The following is a 24,823-nucleotide window of genomic DNA, read 5'->3' as shown; positions in this document are numbered from 1 at the left end:
GACCTATTTTTAAACCAGTGAAAAATGCAGAGGATAGTGAAGAAAATCTGAAACTTGAATTTATATGAGCGAGCCAGGGCCTTCACTGTAAGCCAGCACAGCTTTTCAGCAGAGATCACACAAATGTCTCAACACAAGTTAAATATTTAGCCTGGAAATGACTGTGCTGTAGGTGTTTTGTTCTTAGTTTTACCTTGAAAAGGAGGAGAATTTAAATTATTGCTTTCTCCTGAATGTTTCTGCTGTATGTGTGAGTGATAAGTAAATGGATGTATTCACCCTGTAAGTGCTTCTCAAGGTATAGTGCTCGTGTGAAAAGATACTGCGCCCCTGTGATATGATTGTCACTTGACGCTTTCCTCCTCTTAGGCAAGGGACCAGAGACTCTTCTTGTAGGCGAGAAGCTGAATGACAACGAGTGGCACACAGTGAAGGTGGCGCGACGTGGGAAGAACTTGCAGCTATCTGTAGACAATGTGACAATGGAAGGTAGAGAGATGAGAAAAAGAAACGTGGCCTATCAAAAGTGTTTTAGCAGCTCATGATAAATGGGTTTGTTCTGTAGGCCACATGACTGGTGCCCACACCCGCCTGGAGTTCAACAACATCGAGACAGGAATCATGACAGAGCGCCGCTTCATCTCAGTGATGCCCTCCAATTTCATTGGCCACTTGCAAGCGCTCTCCTTCAACGGGATGCTCTATCTGGACCAGTGCAAGAATGGAGACATTTCCTTCTGCGAGCTTAATGCTCGGTTTGGCATGAGACACATTGTGGCCAACCCCGTAACTTTCCTAACTCAAGCCAGCTATTTGGCCTTTTCAACCTTGCAGGCCTACGCTTCCATGCACCTCTTTTTCCAGTTTAAAACCACCAGTGCGGATGGCCTGATACTGTATAACTCTGGAGACGGCAGTGACTTCATCGTGGTGGAGCTTGTCAAAGGGTGAGCGATGGGATATTTTATACATCATATTATGTGTCTTCCAGGCATCTAATGCCATTTTTATAGCAAACTGTATCGCCAAAATGCTATATATCAAGCAAAATTTAACTGTACGATGTAAGAAACTTGGCTTAGCAATTTAATACTTTGAAATTGGCCTCTGTCTCTTTATGAAGCTCCCAATCTTATATAGGCAGCACTTTGTATGAGCGAGTATTTAGGCATGCCAGAATGGCTGCCACAAGAGAGTCAATGATTCTTCAAGCATGCCTGAGAAATTCAAAGCAACACGTCAGGTTTGTTTTTGATGAGGGAATAACATAATACATGATATACAACTCAAATAACACTCCTCTTTAAAGTCTGACTTTTACATACAGTATGTATGAATGTCATGTTGATTGAAAGATTTGTTTTTATTAATTAATCTCATGGAAGTTTTTTCCTAGTCGAAGTAATACAAAATACATCTTTAAGAAAATTTTAAAACAAGAATCGGCTAAACAAGTTGTTAGTTTTAGTGGATTTTCCAGAAACCATATACATATTGATATACACTGTGGGGAAAAAGTCCATGCATGTTTTTTTTTTCTCATCAGATTTAATAATTGCTGTTTAAGTCAGTCAGGATACGTAAAAATGTTGTTGTTTTTTTTGCTAAATTCAATTATTTTCGAGGGAATCTTTATATTCTTCAAAATCCAAAGTTTACACATACTGAGCTTGTTATGCCCTTAAACACAGACAAAGCCCAACATCAGGCACGTTATTTGTCCTATAATCAATCCACTCTGGGGAAAGAATGTTTCAAATTCAAAGTTAAAAGCCCCACAATTATATGATACTACATGTAAATTCCTGAACTGTAAATGCACAATATAGGGGTTAATTTAAAATTATTCGTGAGGCAATTAGTGTCCAGGAGTCTCAACTTAAAACTTGAGAGCGCTTGATAGCTCCCCTGAACAAGGATCAACAACATAGATATGTTTCAAAGGATCTTTTTTTTCCATTAAAGATATTTTTTCATGGTAAGAACATCAGAAAGTGGCTGTGGAAACGGAGCCAGCAAAGCCGCAGTTGTATCATCCCACTGAAATGCCTAGCACAGACTCTCTGTCAGTGAGCAATTAGTCAGCAGGAGGTCTTGTTCAGATCTGGAACCAGCAGCAGAAGCTCCCAAAGACGACACAGACAAAAAAAAAAAAAAGGCTCCCAACACTTCTGTCAGGATTTTCCGGCTGTTCAGTGTTTTGTGTGAAGTGTGGCGGCTCATTCATGGATGGTTCTTAACTTTGATTATTAACATAATTAAGTTTGAATGAAGTCTGTCTGATGACTATGCTTGAAGTAAAACACACTCGTTTGCAATTAAATCATATTATTTTATTTGAATGGCAGCAAAAGAAAATTAATTGTTGCCAAGTAGAATTAGTGGTAATTTATGTGTGACATTTGTTATGAAAGGAATTTAAAAACACAGATCTTGAACAAATGTTTCGTCTTATAGGTACATTCATTATGTGTTTGACTTGGGAAATGGACCGTCGCTAATGAAGGGAAACTCTGACAAGCCTCTCAATGATAACCAATGGCACAACGTGGTGATCTCCCGTGACAACAACAATGTACACGTACTCAAGATTGATTCCCGTACCGTTACCCAACACACCAACGGAGCCCGAAACCTGGACCTAAAAGGTAAAATTCATGCTGTTTACATCGAAATCCGACTATTTTCATGCTTAATTTGAGATTTAAGTTTGCTAAAGAGCGTTTCTATTCCTTAACTTTGTGTTTTCTAGGGGAGCTGTACATCGGTGGTGTTGGAAAGAGCATGTACAGCAGCCTTCCCAGGTTAATAGCTTCTCGGGAAGGATACAAGGGCTGTCTGGCTTCTGTGGACTTAAATGGAAGGCTCCCTGAGCTGCTGGCGGATGCCCTTCACAAGGTGGGAGAGGTGGAAAGAGGCTGCGGAGGTGAGGGCAAAAAAAATCCCAGATCATTTCTGTAAATGGTTTTCTTGTTGTTCAGCTTGGTGTATTAGGGATTAAACCAGAGGGACAGGAGGCCTCTCACTGCACGCTAATTGTTCCCGATTGGTCTTGGAATTGAACAGGTGTCTCAAATATTCAACATTGATTGGGAAGAAAACAAATTCAGTAAATCTACTTTTATTTTAAATGTTGCAGTGTTTATCCATGAGGGGATTTTGACATTTTTTTGTAATTTTTTTACAGTCCAAAATCTAATCTATAAAAACTGCTTAATAAAATGCTGAGTGACCTGATGAGTGTGGTAATGAGAACTGGGAGTAGTAATCAGGGGATTGTGGTGCAGTTGGGGAAGAAACCATAAGGAAAAACTAAGGGAAGTTGATTAATAAAAACCGAATGAACACAAGAGGAGACAAACCAAAACACAGAATAATCTACTAAACAACAGGAGAAGTATTAGTACAAAACAAATATGTCTAAACCAAAATACACAGTGAACAGAACTTAAGAAACAACTTTTAAACTAACAGTTTTAGACAAAATAATCCAAATACAAACACAAGTAATTCCAAAAACATTATGAACATCTTCAAGTCATCCTCTATGAAGTTCCTCCCTGTGAGAATCACATAAATAGAGGTAAATAAGCTCTAGATAATGTAAAATCAGTTTGATAACTTGTCTTTCATATCTTGTGCTTATGCACCCAGCCTGATGCTGACAGCTGCCTATATTGCCCACATAAAAGACGACTTGAATCTAAACAAAATGTGATTGAATCCCTGCAGACGCAGGACTATTTACTTCCGATATACCTTTGTAGATATGACCCCTGATTATTCATTAACCCAAACTCTAGAATTACCAGAGTATGTGCTTTTCTTTTAATGTGACTGCACGTATTTAAATGTCCAAAGTCTTAGTCCTAAGGTAATAAAGGTCTCTTTTTTAGTTCTTGGCTTTGAGATTCTGTCAAAAGAAATCAAAGTTTACTTATAAAATGCATTTCTTACTGATTTATGTTTTAGTTTTTTGTTTCTTTATCCAATGTATTCAGTATATTTTATCAGTGAAAGCCTATTTGATTATTTTTGTAGGAAAAAATAATCAAGCATGAGAACTATTCATTCATTCATCCATCCCACACTGCAGAATTGTGAAGTGGAAGGAAAACAATGGGCGGCTGTGAAAATCGTTTTTCAAAGTCAAATCTGGAAAATCTGACATTCATTTATATTACACCCCATCTACTCTGTTAACCCTATATTAAATCTGGTGCAACATGCAAACCATTAGCTGAAGAGGGTTGAACGCAAATGCAGGCCACTCTCTCAAGATTTTGTTTGTACAACATTCCTAAACTACATGGATTGTTGGACATGTAAAGGTAGCCATATGTAAGTGTTTTACTTACTTTTTTTTCGTTCACTCCTCTTGAGTAAAAGCAAAGGTGCATAAAGTGAAGTGAAAAGCCCTTGCTTAATCTGCTGTGAACACCTTTCAGGGCCCAGCACAACCTGCACAGAGGACTCCTGCCACCACCAAGGTGTGTGTCTGCAGCTGTGGGAGGGCTTCTCCTGCGACTGCACCATGACCACCTACGGGGGACCTTTCTGCAGTGACCGTGAGTAAAGGTGTATCACGCCCGACTGGCTACAACGCTGGAAAATGTCTTCTTGACAGGCTTATCACTGACACGATGCAGATCAAATTCCACCATCAATACAGAATTCAGTAACGTATGAAATACACTTTAGAAAGAACAGTCAGCTTTTTTTTTTTTATTTTACCTCTAAAGGGATGAAACCTTTAGGTGGTGTCCCGCCTGCCACACATCGAAACTGCTTCCATTTAGGTCTTAATAGAATTTTAATGAGTTTTTGTCCTAGAGGATTCACAATCTAAGGACTGAAGGTAAGTTTTACACAACGATATGAGATTAATGTGTTAACCATTTTTTAAAAAAATCCAAGCAATAATTATTTCCTCTCCTCTGTGCATTGTCTTATTAAACATAGTTACACATGACTCACCGTTTCATCATATTACAACAACAAAACATATTTCTTATGTAGCAAGGTCATGAATAATACAGCCAACTGTTACCAAGGGCTCCTCATATTAATTATAGCAAAGTATTGTGTTTAATAGGCCAGCCATGGCAAGTTAAGCTTCATTTGCTGCAGAATCATTTAGAATAACTGCAAGAAATGTGTCTTTGTGGTAATTGTTTTTAAAATGTGGTTTTATGTTTTACTTTTTAAGAGGGAAAGTACATTACATTATAAGCTCAGCAGGCACTCTAGCAGAAGATAATTTCTTGATAAGTGGTGTGCTGGTTAGATACTTAATACATAAAGATAAAAAAAAAAGACACTTCAAGGATAGGAGCTTATTTGTTCGCTCACAAAAAGTGCAGTTTTGTGTCTGAGTGGAGAATTCAGTGAGCAGTACGAAAAACATGTAAGGATAAAAAGATAATACTTTGTCATTGATGGTTAGAAGCATGTTTGTTCACTCACATTTTAACTTTGGAGAGAAAATTCAGCAAACCGTTGTGCACTTGATGTTGCAGAAGTCATCAAAAGCGATTTCCTCATCTGAGGGTTTCCTTGATGTGTTTTTTTTTTTTTTTAGTTAAATACACTTTTCTGTAGTTTTTAAAGCATTCATTAATGTGCAAAGACAATAAAAGTTGTAACTAGAAATGCACTGAAAGATCTGCTGGTGACTAGGACTGTGTTTAGCTTTGTTGGTCCTAAAAGCTGGTCGACCCATCGGAAACTCAAAACTGAAACTTTTTACATTCAGTAAATGAATAAGAAGGTGACATATACAGGTTTGACACTTGTTCTACACATGTTGATGTTCCATAGCCTGTCTATTGGATATGTGTGACATATTTAGTCTTTCTGAATAAACATGCAGTGAAATTCGCAAGGTGAGGGGGAAAGTACCGTGCCGCACTGAAACGGGGCAGCGCTGAGCACCGTCTGCTGAAAACAATCTTAAAAACACACAAAAAATAGTCAGAATAGAACAATTTAAGGATGACTCTCCTCCTTGGCGATAATCCTCCTTAAAACAGTCGGAGTTTTACAAATGAAAGCAAACAAGAAGGAGCCAGTGATATGTGGAGATGGATATGGGTGTGGTCCGTGGACTTTATATACAAATAGAGGTAAGATCAGGCCCATTTTCAAGCTTATTTTCAAAAAAAGAAAAAAACAAAGAGATCAGAGCAAAAAGATGTACATTTTACTGTGAAAAGAAGACTGAGTTATGTCTCTGGTGTTCAAAAGTGACACCAGATGAGGCATCAAAGGTATAACTTTATAGCTCTGCTTGAAAAGCATTACTGTTAAAGCAGATCTTATCTTTCATACAGTTACACAAGAAAAACAATGTTTAAAAGGATGAAGTGAACCAAGGACATTCTTAGTTTAGTTTTTCCTTGTATTCAAAGAACCTTTTATGTATGCTTTTCAAAGTGTGCCCTGATTTGTTGATTTTCACTTCATATTACTGTCTTGAAATTGACTCATTTCTCTTTTCACTTTCAATCACTTGTGATTGTATTTGTTTTTTCCCCATGCAAGTCTGCTTATGTTGTAAGCTGTTTTCTTTTAAACAAACAAACAGACTTCCTGCATTTATTTTCTTTTCTCATAAACAGCAACAACATGCAGTTGATCCTTATTATTCTTGAATAAGATGTCAAATGAGTTCCATAATGTTGGTATGCGGGTTTTCAGTTTTAATTACAAGCTTACTGGATAAACCACACAAATACTCCCACCAATCTTTGGTGATTTTTCTTTCTCCAGATATCTGATTTTACTTTTGTAATTCTGAGACATAATCACACGGCTTATCTATTTTGGTTAAGTCATCTTTAAAAGTATTTCTGATTCCAGCATCATGTTATTGCGATTAGGATGTTTTGAACTATGGCCTTGATTCCAGTCTTTCAGTTCAATTCCTTATACAAGTTCCTAGAGATAATGTTTTTCAAATTATGCAAAAACCAAGCAAAAAAGACTTTTAATATTACAGCAAAACAACATATTCAACTAAAGCCCAATTTCATGGAAGGTTTTGTGATTTTCATCTCTCTGTCAAGCCCATGCTAAATGGCATGGCAGCCCAATATCAAAGGTCAACCCAATAGATCAGATCTGTTTGGAGTAAATAACAAGTCTTGTGCTTCACATTGAACCATCACTGAGTCCTTGGAAGCAAAACAAACTGTTGCTGTAGTGTATAAACAATGAACAGTGTAGCAATGGTTAATTTTTTTTTGCCTTGCAGCAAAAAGTTCTTGGGTTCAGATCCCCTCTGGGGTTCTTTCTGCATGGATACTCTAGCTTCCTTCCACAGTACAACAACATGAATGTTAGGTCAATTGGTCGTAGCCTTCGGTACGACTCTGGGCATGTTTCGTTGTTTGTATGTTGACCTGTGATGGGCTGGCTGGTTAAGGTCAATAGATCCGTGTCAAAACAATGACTAATACTTGTAATTTTGTAATTTTATACAGCATGAGATGTCAAAGCTCGCCTCTTTTCACACTGGAAAGTAAATTTTGGTTAATTTTATCAAAACCGACAATCTGAAGAATTTTTTCGTGATCAAGGATTAGAAAGAAGCTGTTCTGTTTAACCATTTAATCCATAATAGGAAAGGATGGAATCACTTCTACTTGGTTTGTGACTCAGTGCATTGATATTCATATACAGACATTGTCTAAGTGAGTTTGCTATAAACATCTGTGCTTATTATTTCTAGGTCGTGGCTTCATTACCAGAATTAACAAGAATGATGTTCAGTGCCCAATTTTCAGCCCTTCCTCCTCTAAACATATGGTGTGTGTGTAATTATTGGTTAACCTTTGCAGCTACAGATAATTGATTTGGCATATTTATTACCTGCTTGCGTTCACACATTGGCCCGTTTGTCACAGTAAAAAAAGAGAGACTATGAGGTTTATAGATATACTCCTGTTTCTTCCATAACATTTTATTTTTTCATTCAACTTTAAGTTTAGAAAATGTAACATTTCCTTTAAGATGAATAGAACATTGGTTTGCTTGTTTATTCTCAGTTCAAGTTGAGTAAAGTTTTTAGTATATTCTAATTTATTTAGTTATGGTAATCCTTGCTTTTCCTTTTCCTGTGGATAAATAAGTATAAAATGACACAGAGGCAATTTGCCATAGCCACTCTTCAAAATAGGAAAGACAAAAGTACATGCCATTTACATAATATGTATGTTTATCTTTGTAAATCAAGTAGTATTACTCTGAGGCTGTTTTTCCCACTGGTATTTATCTGATATTCCTCTCTTGTTCCCTGGTTAACCAGCCACATATTAATCACCTCCTCATCACTTTTGCCTCCCTCTTCTGTTACATCTTTGTCAGATCATCAGCTTAGTTGCTGTTGTCCTCCCTGACACCATGTTTATTAAGATTCTGGTATCCTCCACTCCCAATTTTTTAAAAGGAATTTCATTAGCTGTGAATAATGTGTCTTCTAATTGCTCTTCCAGTTTTTATTGAAACAGAAAATATCTTCGAAATTCTATCCATACCACTTAAATCTTGGTTCCACTTGTGTTCTTCCGTTGGTTTTGGTAAGTTCCTGGCATTCTGCTCGCCTCCTGCCAGTGACTGAGTTCACTACCAGTGAAAAACATGACAGTGACAGCCGTTACAGCGGGTTGCCAACATGTGTGTAGAGATTTAAGATATTTCGAAATGTGTTTTGTTACATGTTTTTAGAAAGATTAAATCTTCCTGCTTTGTGGTTTTAGGAGAAATGTGATGTTTCACCTGAAAACGGGGGGAAAATGTAGCACGATGCAATGCTCGATAAAATGCTGTTTTTCTTTTGACCTTCATTTCAGGTGGATTCATTCACAATTACTCGTTCGTCCCAGACGGGATAATCCAGGATAGAGGTTTTGACTTAATCTTGAGCCTTGGGACAGAGGCTCAAGAAAATATATTGCTCTTCATAACATGATGACCTAACAGGAATCGAGTTCAGATATGTGACTCTTCCTGGAGTCTGTAAAGTTACCATTTTAGTTTGTTTGGGACCGAACAGAGGAATTGAAACAAAATGTCCAATACGTTGTTTTTTTTTTTTTTTATCTCCATACAAGACTTTTCATATGACAGAAATTTTACGAGCTTGCAATGAATGTTTATATTCCAGGTCTATTTAAGTATTTCTGATTAGCAGTAATTACAATTAAATAAGCTAATGCAGAAATCACATGTTGAATTGGAGATATAAATGAGTGACTCACGGCAGCGTTCATTTAACAGTTTCAACTAATCACATCAAATTCAGTGCAGCTTGTCGAAATTGTCTTAATTAAGTTTTTGAAAATGAGCATGGCGGTCTGCGGAATATAATATAAGCAGATCACTGTAAGGTTTTAGTACATGTTTCAGAAAGTTAGGTTTGTGCAGATTAAAAAGTTCTGCTTTGATGCACAATTAATGAAATGTCTTCTGTTGGTTTGCCATAATTAGTTTCAGAGGACACGTTTAGGCTCTGATTTCTGCATATAATAAAAATAATGAGTTCCTACCTGCCACAGAACACTATTTAAATATAATCAAATGGAATTAAAACCAAAGTTAAGAATAATAGTTGTTTTGGAAGATAAATGCAAAATGAAATCCAACCATTCTTGCAATTTTAGTTTTTGTTTTTCCTAGATGAACTAACCTTTCTTCTAGAATATGAACTAAAGATGCAAAATATAGCAAAATTGCACATTTCCATTGATACATGAATGCATGCAAAAGAGAATTGCAGTGCATTATTTGGTAAAGTGGCATGTATTCAAGTTTTCCAGGAACATTTTTGGCCAGACTTTTCTTATTTTTGTTGCCATAGTTCTCTGAACGAGGTGCTAAATGTTGCTGAAAACGATCAGAACATCATAATGGAAAAGGCAGAGAGTAGTTAGAAAACTGTGAGCTAATTGCATAATGATGTTGCTATTACGACCCAATTAAGGATTCTCAAAACAAAACAAAAAATTATATATATATATATATATATATATATATATATATATATATATATATATATATATATATACACAGAGCACAGAGATTAAAGGATTATCATGGCATAAAAAACTTGAAGATGTCCGTCTGCTAATTACATATTTCCCTTTGTGGAAACTTGCAGACATCCCATTCCCTAGTTTATTCTTTGGGATCTCAACGTTTTCCCAGGTCAACTGTGACAAAATGGCCATCAGATTTTGGGTTTTGCCCAAGTCTCCTCCCAGTAGGATGTGCCCTGAAAACATTGAAAGAGGAGCGCCCAGCGGGCTTCCCACAGGATTCCTGAACCACCTCAAGAGTTTCTTTTCAAGGCAGACTACCTTTATTCAGAGCTCCCTTCGAATGATAGTTCTCCTCTGCCTATCTATACGGCCAAGAACAGTCACCCACCTAAAAAAAGCTCTTTTCAGCCTCTTATACAGGGGTTATCAACCTTTCTGTCACAATCCATGTCTAATGACCGCAGGTAAGGGTTGAAACATAGACAGACAGATAAATGGAGGCTTTTTGACTCAGCTCATTCTTCTCCACAGTAGACAGAAATAGCACCCATATTACTGCAGACAACACCCCAGTCAGCCTGTGCTGCTCCCGCTCCATCATACGATCAATTGAGAAAAAGGCAGAGGATAAGTCTTGACTTGTATGGAGAGGTCTACATTCTCCTGGTTGAGAACCATTGTTCTGAGGATTTTTGCCCCTGCTTCTTCAAGGTCAGCTTCAGACAGCTACACTGCACACCAAAAGCCATCGTCACGTCATCTGCAAAAAACAAAGATGAAATCTTGAGGTTCCCTTCTTTAGATTCTGTTTAAAGAAAACGCAAACAGGGTCAGGGACAACCAACCCTGACGGAGTCCAGCCTGCATTTGAAAAAAGTTTAATGTTCAGCTGAGACTGCAGACAAAGCTTTTACTTTTAGCCTTTTTCAGACAAAAGCAAAGGTTGACTTGACAAGTGCACGCCGGTGACCCTCCTAACAGTTTTCACAAAGGTGCAGATGTGGTTCACTGTTCTATGGTCAGAATATAAGCCACACTGCTTCTCCTTCGGTATCCAACCATCCAACTTTCTCTCAATATGTTTTAACAGAGACTGGATAAAAGCTGAACAGAGTAACTGAGCGTATTTAAGGTCCTTAAAGGTTAGCCTCTAATCTAATTCTATTTTTATGAGGAAAACATTCAAATTGATTATTTAATAAAATTCATCACGTCAGGTTGAATCAACGCTACACGTTTGCAGCATTCAGCCCTTCAGCCTTGTGCAAGAAACACTTAGGACAATTACATAGATGTGAGAAGAAGTCAAGCACCTCAGGGAAAAATGTCCTTTCCGGCTTATTTTTGTTTCTGTCCTTGTAGTCTCTCACATCATGTCTTGTGTGGCACACTTTAATGTTTTTTTCTCAGAAGAGCAGCATCACTGCTCAGACACTCAAACCTCTAGTAAACATAATTAAATACTAATCTGTTTTTTATGTTAATTGTGCATTAGAAGTGCCATCAGTAATCAGACCAGATTAATATCTTATCCTGTTCGGCAATATTTGAAGTGAAACTATGCTGGGTTTCATGTAGTGACACTGACAAAATGAGTTATGCAGCTTAATAAACTGGCAAAGACATAAAGCAGTTTGTCTAAAGAGATACTGATGATGCTCGTCCATAAATTGCATTTATGGATTTTGAGCTGGCAAGAAAATACAAAAAAAGTGTAATTTAACAGAATAATTTTAGATAAAAGTGTTGTAAAGATAAACAAATATAAAACATCAATGATGCTTTTTATTGGATAAACTGACTCAGACTTAATGCTGTTCTCTATTGATAGTTTGCTGCTCAAAGGCCAATCGAGGATTTTCCCTGTCGATTCAATTCAAATGTCAACGTGTGACATTATAAGAAATGTGAAGCAACTTCACAATGATGAAATCAAATAGAGTGAAGAGGTGCAAAATTAATTTTCTTTTTCGCAAAGCATCTGTTAAGAGATTGTAATTTGTCTTAAATGTATTAGCTTTCATTTTGGTGAGTGAGTATAAGAAACATCCAACACCAATCAGGTAAAACATAACACTGAAAGCAAAGTCTGGATCTTAAAATCAATCTTTAAGATCCAGAGTCTATATATTTACCTTAACTTTATACTGACCTGCCATTTCATTGAACACACCTTGTTAGTACCGGGTTTTGTCTTCAGAACTGCCTTAACGGCCAGTTTTATGACATTTGAGCTTTGTGACATAGTTTTATTTTTATGCTGCTGAAAGCAGCCAGAAAGGGATGGATGTGGTCAGGAGCAATACCAAGGCGGCGAGTAAACGAGGCTAAATTGGTGGTAAACAGACTCTAAACGTACTAAGAAAATGTCCCCTGTTTCATTACACTACCAGCAGCATGAATTATTGATGGGAGGAAGATTGGACCTATGCTCTCGTGTTTACATCAAATTCTAACCCACCGTCCGAATGTGGTGGCTGAAATCGAGACTTAGTGGACCGGGCATTTTTTCCTACCTCTTATTGTCAGTTATTTTGGATTTCCCGCATACATTTTAGCCTCAGTTTACGGTTCTTACCTGATAGGAATGACACCCACTGTGATCTGTGGCTCATCTGCTTCAATGTGTTGTACTTTCAAAGATTGTATTCTCCATATCTTGGTTGTGGTTATTTAGGAAACTGTTGCCTTTCTTTCATCTCGAGCCAGTCTGCCCATTTTGCTCTGACCTTTGGCAGAGGCAAACAAGGCATTTTCTTCCACACTGCTGCTCTTTGGACAGTTTCCCTTCCCATTCTCTGCAAACCCGAGACATGGTTTTGTGTTAAAATCCAAGTAAATTGTCCGTTTCTGAAATACCCATTCCAGCCTGTCTGGCACCAACAACCATGCTACATCACATAAAGTCCCCTGTCTTCTCTGCTCTGATACTCAGTTTGAACTTCAGCATGCCATCTTCACATGCGTAAAGGCCTAAATGCACTGAGTTTCTGCAATATACTTGAAGGATTTGTTGATTGAAATGATTAAATAAATGGACTGTGAATACAAAAAAACTTCTAAGCACAAATTTGAGATCAGTAGTAAAAAAACTAAAACTGCTTGAACGTTTACAGGGAAAATGTAGTGCAGTTTGTCCAATTTCTTTTTTAGATTGTGCTTCTCCCTTTATACATTTTTTATGATATCCAGCATGGACTGATGCACTGTTTAACTTAGAACAAGTAACAATGGCACATAACAGCTGGTTATTTTTCTGGAGTCTATGTAACACCATTTTGTATCTGCTTTGGATTTCAATTACTTAGTAATATACACAAATAAATGATGCATAAAGAATTGACTGCTGTTTCTCTGTATCTATTTTTAGAAAATCTCCAGCTAAAACAGGCCACCACAAACTTTCTGGAACAGTCAAATGGTTTTGTTGCACGAGCGTCAGGACTAAGAGTGATTGGCCATAGATGCATTGGCTGTCCTAGACCAAATTTACCACTGGACTCAGGGTAGGGCCAATGTTTTTTTTTTGTTTTGTTTTTCAGACCACTGCAACCCACAACTTTGATTTACTGTTATCTCTTAAGTAATAACAGGCCATAACAGAGACCAGGACCACTTCTACAGGGGGACTGGCCAAGGTTGCCCCCTACCTACACAGCAAATTTGGAAGTGTTAATTCAACTCCTAGAGAGTTGAATTAACACTTTGAAAGTGTCTATATTGGTCCACTCTTGATCATGTTAAAATAACACCTTTGAAAGTGTTTTGTCATAGAGTTGAATCAACACTCTCAGTAGTTGAAATTTAACATTGATTTAATTAACACTAGTGTGTAGTGTCAAAAGTTAACTCTATGAATGTGTTAATTTAACACAGAATAGTGTTAAATATAGATCAACATAGAAATCTGAATTGTAATCAACCAAGTCCTTAATTGGAAGAACATAAATCAAATCCTCTTATTGATACAACATGCTTTTAAATGACCATCATAATAAAGACTGTCCACTCTGCCAGGCAAAATAAAAGCAAGGATATTCATCTCCTCAAGTGTCGTGCAAAAGTCCCATCAATGCTACATACAGTACTTATCTGAACTCAACAAAATATGCTTTATCTCTTGATATTTGGGCAGATGTAGAAATAAAAGAAAGTGATTATTAGAATATGCGGCAGCGTAAAAAACACTCACTGCAGGTTTAGGTGAAACAGGCACATCTTAAACACTTCAGTTTATCTCAAACAACAGTTTCATTTTAAAACATTATTTGCTTTTTGTGTATCTTTATTACAACAAAACATCAACTGTACATGTTGATATTTGCTGTTACAACAAAGTCCCCAGTCAACGTCACTTACTGGTGAAGTAAAACTGAAAATGTTACGCAAGTGATGTACTTCAATATTGAAGCAAAACCTCCAGATATCAGCCGGAAAGCTAAAAACTGTAAACACATTTTTCTCAAAGCGTGACTTAAAGACAACAGAGTCAGTGTTTTGGAGTGTTTGTTACAAAACTTTTGATCTGAGTCGCATAGCAAATTTGTGGGCAGAGCACAAAAGAAGTGTTTCAGCAAAATCAGCCTACAAATCTGACTCAGTTTCACTGGTTCTGTCTGGAGGAGGGTGCCAGAATTACAGCAAACTACTGTGAGAAACTTGAGGAATGATACCTCAAAATGTTCGACCCAAGTCACACTGTTATAGACAATCCTTCTCAAAATTAGTGAAATGTTTGTAAAGTTTTACATCTGAAGAAAGATTCCTTAAACGAGGATCTCTCTATAATATGACATTTATCAAATATAATTATTCGTGGGAAAATGAAGTGACCTAAAACAAAATGTTTAGTCCGACAGAATGTCAGACAGTGCAGACAAAAAGTTTGCATGTTTGTATGATTTGATCTATACTTTCAGCCGTGATGGTCCAGTATAATATAGCACCCAGAAGATTGTTTTCCAGTAAAATCAATGTTTACTTTGGTCCGATGTTGTTTACACTGTCCTGATTTAAGGTCTAAAGTACCAAAGTTGCCTGTGTGACTGCCGACTGCAGTGCTGGTCCTCGGTGTCTTCATGTCCTCATTAGCCTCAAGAACTTATATCATCAGCAATCTACATTTTTTCCACAAATAAACCTGTTCATTATTTACAATGACTAGACATTGCTGCCCCTGACCTCTTGTGTGCTTTTGGGTGAAGTGTCACGGATTGGGATAATTTAATGCGAGCTGATGGCTCATTAGAATGCAAGCAGACGCAGGCTGTGCTGAGCTTTGTTCAACAGATTTGAAAATGCGAGCCACACTGGCAGCTCACTCAGATATGCGACAGGTTATTTCATGATTAGTCATGGTCTCTTATGACTCACCCTCCAAACACTGAATGCAGGAGAGAGGGAGTTCAGTCTTTTGCCAATGTCACACTGACTAACGGAGTTAGGAGAAATATCCAAACCGCTATAATACATATTTTACTCTCTGTGTCCGCAGAGGGGTTCAAAACTTACAGGAGGAAATTGAGCTTCCCTCTGCAGCTTTTGTTTGAAATCCATAACAGCGTGGTCACTCTGGTTTACCAAGTGAGTTCTCATTTCTTCCCTATTAGCAGATAAAATGCATTTTTGTGTGAAATTCTTTAGGAAATGTCTGTGTAACGTATGGAAGCCCATTTCCGCCATGAAAAAAAAAAAAGCTAAACAGGAAGTCATAATTATGAGATTTAAAGTCATAATTTCGACTTTCAAAGTCATAATTTCGACTTTCAAAGTCATAATTCGATTTAAAGTCATAATTATGAGATTTAAAGTCATAATTTCGACTTTCAAAGACATCATAGCGACTTTCAAAGTCATAATTTCTATTTTTTAAGTTATAATTTTGATATTTTAAGTCATAATTACGACTTTCAAAGTCATAATTATGAGATTTAAAGTCATAATTTTGACTTTCAAAGTCATAATTTCGACTTTCAAAGTCATAATTATGACATTTAAAGGCATAATTTTGACATTAAAAGTCATAATTATGAGATTTAAAGTCAATTTCGACTTTCAAAGTCATAATTATGACTTTCAAAGTCATAATTTCGACTTTCAAAGTCATAATTTGACTTTAAAGTCATAATTTCGACTTTCAAAGTCATAATTATGAGATTTAAAGTCATAATTTCGACTTTCAAAGTCATAATTTCGACTTTCAAAGTCATAATTATGAGATTTAAAGTCATAATTTCGACTTTCAAAGTCATAATTTCGACTTTCAAAGTCATAATTATGACTTTCAAAGTCATAATTTCGACTTTCAAAGTCATAATTATGAGATTTAAAGTCATAATTTCGACTTTCAAAGTCATAATTATGAGATTTCAAAGTCATAATTTCGACTTTCAAAGTCATAATTTCGACTTTCAAAGTCATAATTTCGACTTTCAAAGTCATAATTATGAGATTTAAAGTCATAATTATGACTTTCAAAGTCATAATTTCGACTTTGAAAGTCATAATTTCGACTTTCAAAGTCATAATTTCGACTTTTAAAGTCATAATTATGAGATTTAAAGTCATAATTTCGACTTTCAAAGTCATAATTATGAGATTCAAAGTCATAATTTCGACTTTTCCAAAAAAGTAGACATGCTGTCTTGTATGAGATTTACACAGTATTCCATTTGATTTGTCTAACCAGTAAAACACAGATTTTTCTCCTTTTAATGGATTATAAACAAATTGAGGAGTATTTCAGATGTGGTTTAACCAATGATGAAATTCTTGCTTTGCTGGCTGAGGTTCATGGGGTTATTCTTAGCAAGAGGACACTAGAAAGGATTCTTAATAAGAAGAAACTTTGGCGCCGAAAGAACAAAACTGATGTGAGTGTAGTGGCAGCTTTCATTCGTCAGCAACTTGAAACCTCTGGACAATGTCACGGATATCGATGGATGCACCAAAAATGCTGGATGAATGGTATTGTTACAGACAGGGAAACAGTTCGAGTCCTTTTACGCTTACTAGATGGTGAAGGAGTGGACCTAAGGTCAAGAAATCGACTGAGGAGACGGATTTACTATAGTCGTGGTCCAAACTATGTTTGGCATATGGACGGCTATGATAAGCTGAAACCATTTGGAATTGGGATCAATGGTTGCATTGACGGTTTTTCCAGAAGGCTGATATGGCTTGAGGCATACAAAACAAATAATGATCCAAGAGTCATTGCTGGATACTTCATGGATGCAGTGATTAATGCTGAGGGTTGTCCTGAAAGACTGAGAGTGGATTTAGGGACAGAAAATGTTAATGCAGCTGGCATGCAAAGATATTTGCATCTTACAGAAGATCAACCTGAAAGTGATAATGTAATATCTGGTCCAAGCACTGGAAATCAGCGGATTGAAAGATGGTGGTTGACCCTGCGAAGTGAATGTATCCAGTTCTGGATGGACCTCTTTGACAAACTGAAAGCAGATGGTCACTTCTCGGACAACTTCTTGGACAAAGCCTTGATTCAGTTCTGTTTTCTCCACATAATACAGGTGAGCTTGATTTGAGCTGCTCTGTCTTCTCACCTATTGAAAATATTTATAATTGCTATAAAGTGGTTATAATGTGCAAAGATTTATTTTCTGAGTATGATACTAAATTAATAGCACATTTTAATATTGCATGTTTGGGTAGTTGCTTGACTTAAACTTCCCTGTTTTGGATAAATAGCAGTCATGCTAGATTCACACTTCCGTTTTACTTTTGAATGCTTATTTCAAAGCTATGAGTTTAGTCGGGTTTTTGTTCTTCTAGAAAGAACTAAATGAAGTTGCTTCAGCTTGGGACCACCACAGGATACGTCCAGCACACAATTCACGAAGTCCTCATGGGCGACCATTCATAATGTACACAGTACCTCAGGCGTATGGAACCAGAGACTATCTACACAGCATTGACTTGAACAGGGTTGAAGCCTGCTTGGAAAACTGTGTTTTCAAAGACTTTCCATGCGATGAAGATGTCTTCAGTATTTGTGTGGACCTGATTTCAGAGCATAACCTGGATGTCACAGATGATGTGTTTGCAACAACTGATCTGTACATAAGACTTAGACAGCTGATTACCAGAGATTTGGAGCTGCAGTGATAAATGTAAAAACATTTTGTTGCGTTGACAGTTTGCTACCTCATCACTAATTTGGACTTCAGTAGATATTTGATGACATTCTGAGAGTGCCTGCATTTGCTTTAACACATTGTTACACCAGAATAAATATGGGTCAAAACCATTCACAAGATCTGTAAACAAGAAGAGACACTAAAATAAGATCAATGCATGCTGAGCTGATAAAATAAGTCTGACATTAGAAAAATATATTGATACATTGCACTAGTATGGTCAGATGATTTTTGGTTTTGATATTTTCCCTTTATTATCAATATCATTGCATTACAGTTCTAACATTATGCTGATTCTTAAACAGGAAATAAAGGAATTGAGAACTGCAGTAGAAACCTCATTATTTTTCAGGTGTGCAACCCAATGCTGATTTAAAGCTTCCCCCACCCCAAATAAATCACACATATAAACTGGAAAAAGTGGTTTATTGTACTTCAAAATTAAAGTCTCTACATAGCCATTACAGACACCTTTGAGTTTTTTAAGTAATTCTTTAAGATAATGACAATGCTTCAAGGTGTAAAAAAAGAAAGAAAAAAGTGTTCTTTTTCAGTTTTCTGGTTAAATCTGATATTGAGTAACTGTAATGGCACCAATCTGTTACTGAAAATATTTTAAGGTTATGTTTACTTATAACAAAATATGAATAAAATGCTGAGTAAACAAAAGAACTGTTTTCAGGAATAAGGGTAAATAAAACACTTTACTCCATTTCTCCCAGAACCACATTCAAACAGAGTAGCAACATGTTCATCCACTGAACATTTAAATTATGTGACTAATATAAGAAACAAAACATCTGAAATTATTCATAAATTATTTATACAACTAAGAGCTGCTTGTTTACAAGCGTGGCGGCCATATTTTATTTTTAATTGCGGAATAAACCAGCTTTTTCAGCCAAGTAAAATTATTAAAAGTAAAAAAATTCTTGTAACAATACAAAATCTTTAAATTTATTAAACCCAAAATATTGAGAAAATACATTTTACGGCCAACTTAAATTTATGCTTTAAACTTTAACTTTGGAGAACTTAAACAGAAAAAAAACATAAACACTAGTAGGAAAGTGCCTACTGAGACATTGCAGGTCTTATAAATACTCCAGAGAAAAATAAATTGCAAAAAGTAGAAAAAAACTGTTAAGATAATGCTAAACTTTGAAAGTTTAATACAAAAAGATTTGGTAACACTTTATTTGAAGGGGTGTGCATAAGACTGACATGACACTGTCATAAACATGACATAACATCTTTCATGAACATGAAGAAGTCTTTGTGAATGTCTATGACAGTTGTCATGAAGTGTCATTCGGTAAATAACGACACTTTTAATGCAAAGTTGCTCTAAAAGTTAAACTGAAAGTCCATTAAAAATGCCAACTTTGCATGAAATTATCATAATTTACAAAATCATGCAAAGTTGGCATTTTTAATGAACTTTTAATGCAGCCTTTAGAGCAACTTTGCATGAAAAGTGTCATTATTTACCGAATGACACTTCATGACAACAGTCATACATTCATAAAGACTTCATTATGTTCATGACAGGAGTTATGTCATGTTTATGACTGTGTCATGTTAGTCTTATGCACACCCCTTCAAATAAAGTGTTACCAAAGATTCCTTAAACTCATATGTTCTTCAGCTGATGTCTGTTACACTATATCCATCACCCATACACTACTTTCTAGGACCTTGTTTATTTCGTGTCGAAACTCTGGATAGTTATCATAATTAACTGGCAACTCTAGGTAGCAACCGCATGTGTGGGCAACTGGCCGTCTCTGAATACCTTGAAGTTGAGTGAAGCTAACACTGATAGTTTTTTGAAGAAACAAATCAGATCCTGTGCAGAACCGAAGAAAAAGTGACAGGTGTTGTGAGTCTGATTCTCTGAGATAAGAACTTAAATATTTGCTGATGTTTTTCTGCTGTGCATTCATGACTGCAGGGTATACAATTGACTGTATAACCTTTCTTAATGTTGGCTGGAGATTTTCATATGCAGCTGTAATACTTTCCATCTCTGACTTCAGCGGGGAAAGGACAGTGCTCCACTGTTCAATAACAAAGGCAGGTTCCTGAATGAGCTTTTGGTGGGCAAGTTCCTCAAGTAGTAGCTCAATGTTATCACCTGTTGGTACTCTTCGACAGTTATGATATCCATGATTTCCAGAAGCTCTTCTCTGTCAACACTCTGAAAATCTGAAAGGCAAGATTCAAACATCATTCGATCGTACTCTGTAACATACTTAAAAAGCTATCACAAGAGGACTCTTTATAGAACCAAGAACTGCTTGTTCTAGTATTACTGAGCAAGTTTTTAGGCAGGTACTTCTGTTTTTGCAGCCAAAGGCAATAATTCGGCAATGCTTTCCCATTGTTGCTGTCCAAAATCATGACGCAAGTAGGGCACCTTAAAGTTATTGCCCATTGTGCACTGTTCATAAAAGTCCTGCCAAAAACTCAGAGAGGACATCCCTCAAAACTCCTCCATCATCAATAGCCTTTTCTCGCCTTCCGTCAGGAAGCACCACTTGAATGCATATGTCCTCCTGAGTGACACCTGGATCACAAAAATGTGAAATTAGTTCTTTCAGGATCTGGCCACGATGAAGAACAAGGATTTTCTTAATCCCTTCTCTCTGAACAATGGGCTCGTTCAAAGAATCAAATTAGTGAAGAAGAAAGCACTGGACTAGATGGCTGTGGAGACAGAGGAAGGGTGTCATCAAGACTGAGACTATCTGTGTTAGAAATGTGTCCTGTGAAAAAGGTGACAGTGCCACTGTCTTCTAAAATGTCCCCGTTGATTCCTGCATGTAGCTCTTGGACATTGGACAAATCAGCCATGTCATCAGTAGAGTAAACTAGGTGAACATTATCACTGCTGCTGTTTGTCAGGACACTGTTGGTTCCAACATATATGACATCAATGCTGTCTGGTGCTTTGGATTGAGTCAGTAGAGACTGAGACTGAGAGCGAGTAGAAAAACTAAAAGTGTCTTGGTCATTTCCACTGAGGTTGTCTGGTTCTGAGTCACTGCCAGTGTCCTTCTTTTTGGTTGTTAGGTAAAATCGCAAAACCGGGAGTTTTGTCTGCTCATAAAGTTCTCCAACAGTAATATGTTCATCAAGTGAATGTTCCTGAAAATCTGTCATGTCAACCTCAAAATCTGTAATTCTTCCCTGTGAATTTCTTTGAGACGGAAAAAACAAACCCACTGCCTTCTCAATTAATTCATTTTTTCTACAGTCCTTTGACACATCAATTTTTCTTGTTCCACCACCTTTCTTTGTCCGAACTTGAAAAAACTTCCCATCTCGAGAATTCATCCATCCTATCTCAACTTTTCGAACACTTTTTTGAGCATTTCTGATGCTAACATTTTCTGAGATCTGCTTTTGATTGTTGCCTTTGTTCCTTGAAATCTTGGCTCTCAATCGGTCAAAAAGTTTTGATTTCCGGCCAGCAGGATCATTTTCCCTTCGTCTGCAATATCCGAGAAGTGCCAGTCGGTCACCATAAGATGGGAGATACTCCTTAAGCTGCTCATCTGTCATGAGCAGAAGGACACTGGAGTCAATCTAGAAAAAAAAATGTTAAAACAGTTATTTAACCTATAAAAATGGGGGAAAAACCCAGTAAAAACAGTCACATGATAAAACTGATCTGTCTTCACTATGTCTCTATAATAGTGTTGTATGATAACTTCTAAATGTACTGATTTCCTTAGCAATCTAGCTACCTTATCCTTTTGCAGTCGTTGTATGACTTCCTCTGAAACATCCCGTGATTTTAAGAAGTCATATATCTCATCCATCCTGTGAGAATTACACACAATAACTAATGAATAATGTCTAATAAAATATAACATTGCAAAAGATGTATTATGAACATGATAGGAGGGCTGGATGATATTACTGAAAAACATTTCACGATACATTAGTTCATATTAATATTTTTTTAATTTTTTAAATATCTGAAATACTGCCAAACTGGTGATGTGACCTTTCCCATTTTATACACAGCTTTCACACCATAATGTTTTTTAAAAACATTTATGAGGCACAGTGGTGAAACATAAAACTGCTGCTCCGCAAGTTACTCCACAGCTTGTTGTTAGTTCACCAGAGTTAAATGATGCCATCAACCTAGCTGAGCTAGCCTTGAGAGGTTGAGTAGCATTGACTCTGCCTACATCCTCCAGAATGGTATATGGTTCCGGATCAGAGTTCAGAGAATATTCTATATATTGAATATTCTATCAGACTTACTATCTATTGATATTGATCACGTGTGTGTTGTGATACATATAACTGATTTATTGTCCAACCCTACATGGCAGATAGAAACTGTATTTCAAACTCAAGCTCCTGCTAAAAAAAATCAAGATAATAGACAACCAAACAGCTGTGCAGATTTGCAATAATAAACCAATACAAAAAGAAACTACATAAAAGTAATAAAGAAAACTCTACCAGTGTTTCCACAACTAAATGGTAAATTGTAGAGCTTAAGTCTGAAAGTTCTGTTTACATTTTTCCCCTAAAATATTTTAATGGTTGATCAATTCTCAAAATGAAATTCTCATCTTTATAAAACAGTGAAATACATGAACATAATCAGAATGATTTTAGTTTTGATCTTAATTACTTTCATTTAAACAGACAATATTATGAATTGGATTTTCACAAGAGTTGCAACTTACCTCTGTTTAGGTTTAGGTTCAGGTCAAAGGAACCTCCTCTGTCTCTTTTGTAGGTATCCTGAAAGTTGAGTAAAGTTAAAGAGTTAAAATTTTCAACAGGGCCTGCTTGTTTTAGGGATTTTTTAAGTTCCTTGTTTTTCTATTTTTCTTATTTTTAATTGCTTTTAGAAATATTGTCAATCTAAAGCTGTAGATCTCCAGCATTAGCTTAAGTACATAAAACTGCTAAGAAAACAGTTTGAAAACTGATGCATATTGTACTTGCATATTTTACTCTTGTCTATATATCGACAAAAACAATTTAACGGGAATATAGTGAATCACATTATGCATAACAAAACGTGCATACAACAAGCTGTGGAGTGAGCTTTAACCTACTAGCTAGTGCTTGTATTTATGCCACAAAATAATTATACATATTAACTTGTTGAATTTTTCGAGTACATTAACGAACTTCTTATCGCACTGAAATAAAAACGATCTAATAAAAAAAAAAAACACTGTTAAATATGCTAACAAGGTTAGCACGCTCTGACGGTTAACCTGCAGCTAGCTCACTTTGCTGAAACAACGACCGATGTACACACCACCACACGATCAAAAAGCATTTAAAACGAAGGAATATAATCAGAAACTATCCAGCAGCTTTTTTCCTGATACTTACAGTTCACTCGTTTACATATAAAGCCAGTCTGCAGGCGTTTCCATGGCGACACAAAACTAACTAACACAACTATAACCAAATAAAATAAAAAATGGCGAACCGACCTTTTACTGACTCTTAACCCAATAGCAAATGTTACGGAATAATGAGGTTATAATTATGCTTACCTTGGATTTAGGATCATATTAACTGGGAGCTGGAGCACGCTGTTATCCTAAGGAGGCTTGTCTCCAACTGCTCCGGTATCTCATAATTATGACTTTGAAAGTCGAAATTATGACTTTAAATCTCATAATTATGACTTTGAAAGTCGAAATTATGACTTTGAAAGTCATAATTATGACTTTGAAAGTCGAAATTATGACTTTGAAAGTCGAAATTATGACTTTGAAAGTCATAATTATGACTTTGAAAGTCGAAATTATGACTTTAAATCTCATAATTATGACTTTGAAAGTCGAAATTATGACTTTGAAAGTCATAATTATGACTTTGAAAGTCGAAATTATGACTTTGAAAGTCGAAATTATGACTTTAAATCTCATAATTATGACTTTGAAAGTCGAAATTATGACTTTGAAAGTCGAAATTATGACTTTGAAAGTCGAAATTATGACTTTAAATCTCATAATTATGACTTTGAAAGTCGAAATTATGACTTTAAATCTCATAATTATGACTTTGAAAGTCGAAATTATGACTTTGAAAGTCGAAATTATGACTTTGAATCTCATAATTATGAATTTGAAAGTCGAAATTATGACTTTAAATCTCATAATTATGACTTTGAAAGTCGAAATTATGACTTTAAAGTCTCATAATTATGACTTTGAAAGTCGAAATTATGACTTTGAAAGTCTAAATTATTATTTCCTGTTTAGCTTTTTTTTTTTTTCATGGCGGAAATGGGCTTCCATAGTAACGTGCAACTCTTCGATTTTGAAACTCTGATTTTATTTTTATCCGTGGTTGTAGTTTGGTTCATTTTATTGATGTAGCACCAATTCACAACAAACGTGATCTCAAAATATTTTACAGGACAAAAAGGTACTGTAAAATATTACAGGATCCAGAACAAATTATGGCCTAGGTTCTGTACAGAAAATCACTAATAAACCACAAGAGGTTCCTTGTGTTCTTATTATACAGCATATTACTCTTAATTAGTTTTTCTATCTATTTTAATAATTTTATCTTTGTGGGAACATAAAATCCTCAAAGTCGTATCATTTTGCTGTTGTT

The 24,823-nt window shown here is 36.1% G+C and overlaps 1 protein-coding gene and 1 long non-coding RNA gene across 14 annotated transcripts in view; one reads left to right on the top strand and one right to left on the bottom strand.

The window, feature by feature from the left end:
• Positions 1 to 24,823, top strand: part of nrxn2a (neurexin 2a) — a 182,094-nt gene that overhangs the window by 93,772 nt on the left and 63,499 nt on the right. For all 12 annotated transcript variants that reach the window (XM_081615817.1, XM_081615826.1, XM_081615822.1 and 9 more), the window contains 5 exons: positions 370 to 489; positions 566 to 947; positions 2,458 to 2,648; positions 2,753 to 2,926; positions 4,449 to 4,568. In XM_081615817.1, the coding sequence (XP_081471943.1) occupies positions 370 to 489; positions 566 to 947; positions 2,458 to 2,648; positions 2,753 to 2,926; positions 4,449 to 4,568 (987 nt within the window). The remainder of the gene's footprint in view (positions 1 to 369; positions 490 to 565; positions 948 to 2,457; positions 2,649 to 2,752; positions 2,927 to 4,448; positions 4,569 to 24,823) is intronic.
• Positions 21,431 to 23,851, bottom strand: LOC145554919 (uncharacterized). 2 transcript variants are annotated; one of them, XR_014090972.1, is made up of 4 exons: positions 23,749 to 23,851; positions 22,918 to 22,975; positions 21,955 to 22,030; positions 21,431 to 21,793 (listed from the first exon to the last, which is right to left on the bottom strand). It is a non-coding gene; the product is annotated as an uncharacterized LOC145554919 (long non-coding RNA). The 2 variants fall into 2 exon arrangements; XR_014090973.1 differs by lacking the exon at positions 23,749 to 23,851 and adding an exon at positions 23,582 to 23,724.

This window comes from Poecilia reticulata, chromosome 14 (genome assembly GCF_904066995.2).
Source record: "Poecilia reticulata chromosome 14, P_reticulata-male-v2, whole genome shotgun sequence".
Lineage (NCBI taxonomy): Eukaryota > Metazoa > Chordata > Actinopteri > Cyprinodontiformes > Poeciliidae > Poecilia > Poecilia reticulata.
The sequence above is the reverse complement of the archived record's forward strand: the minus strand, read 5'-3'. Positions and strand labels throughout refer to the sequence as shown.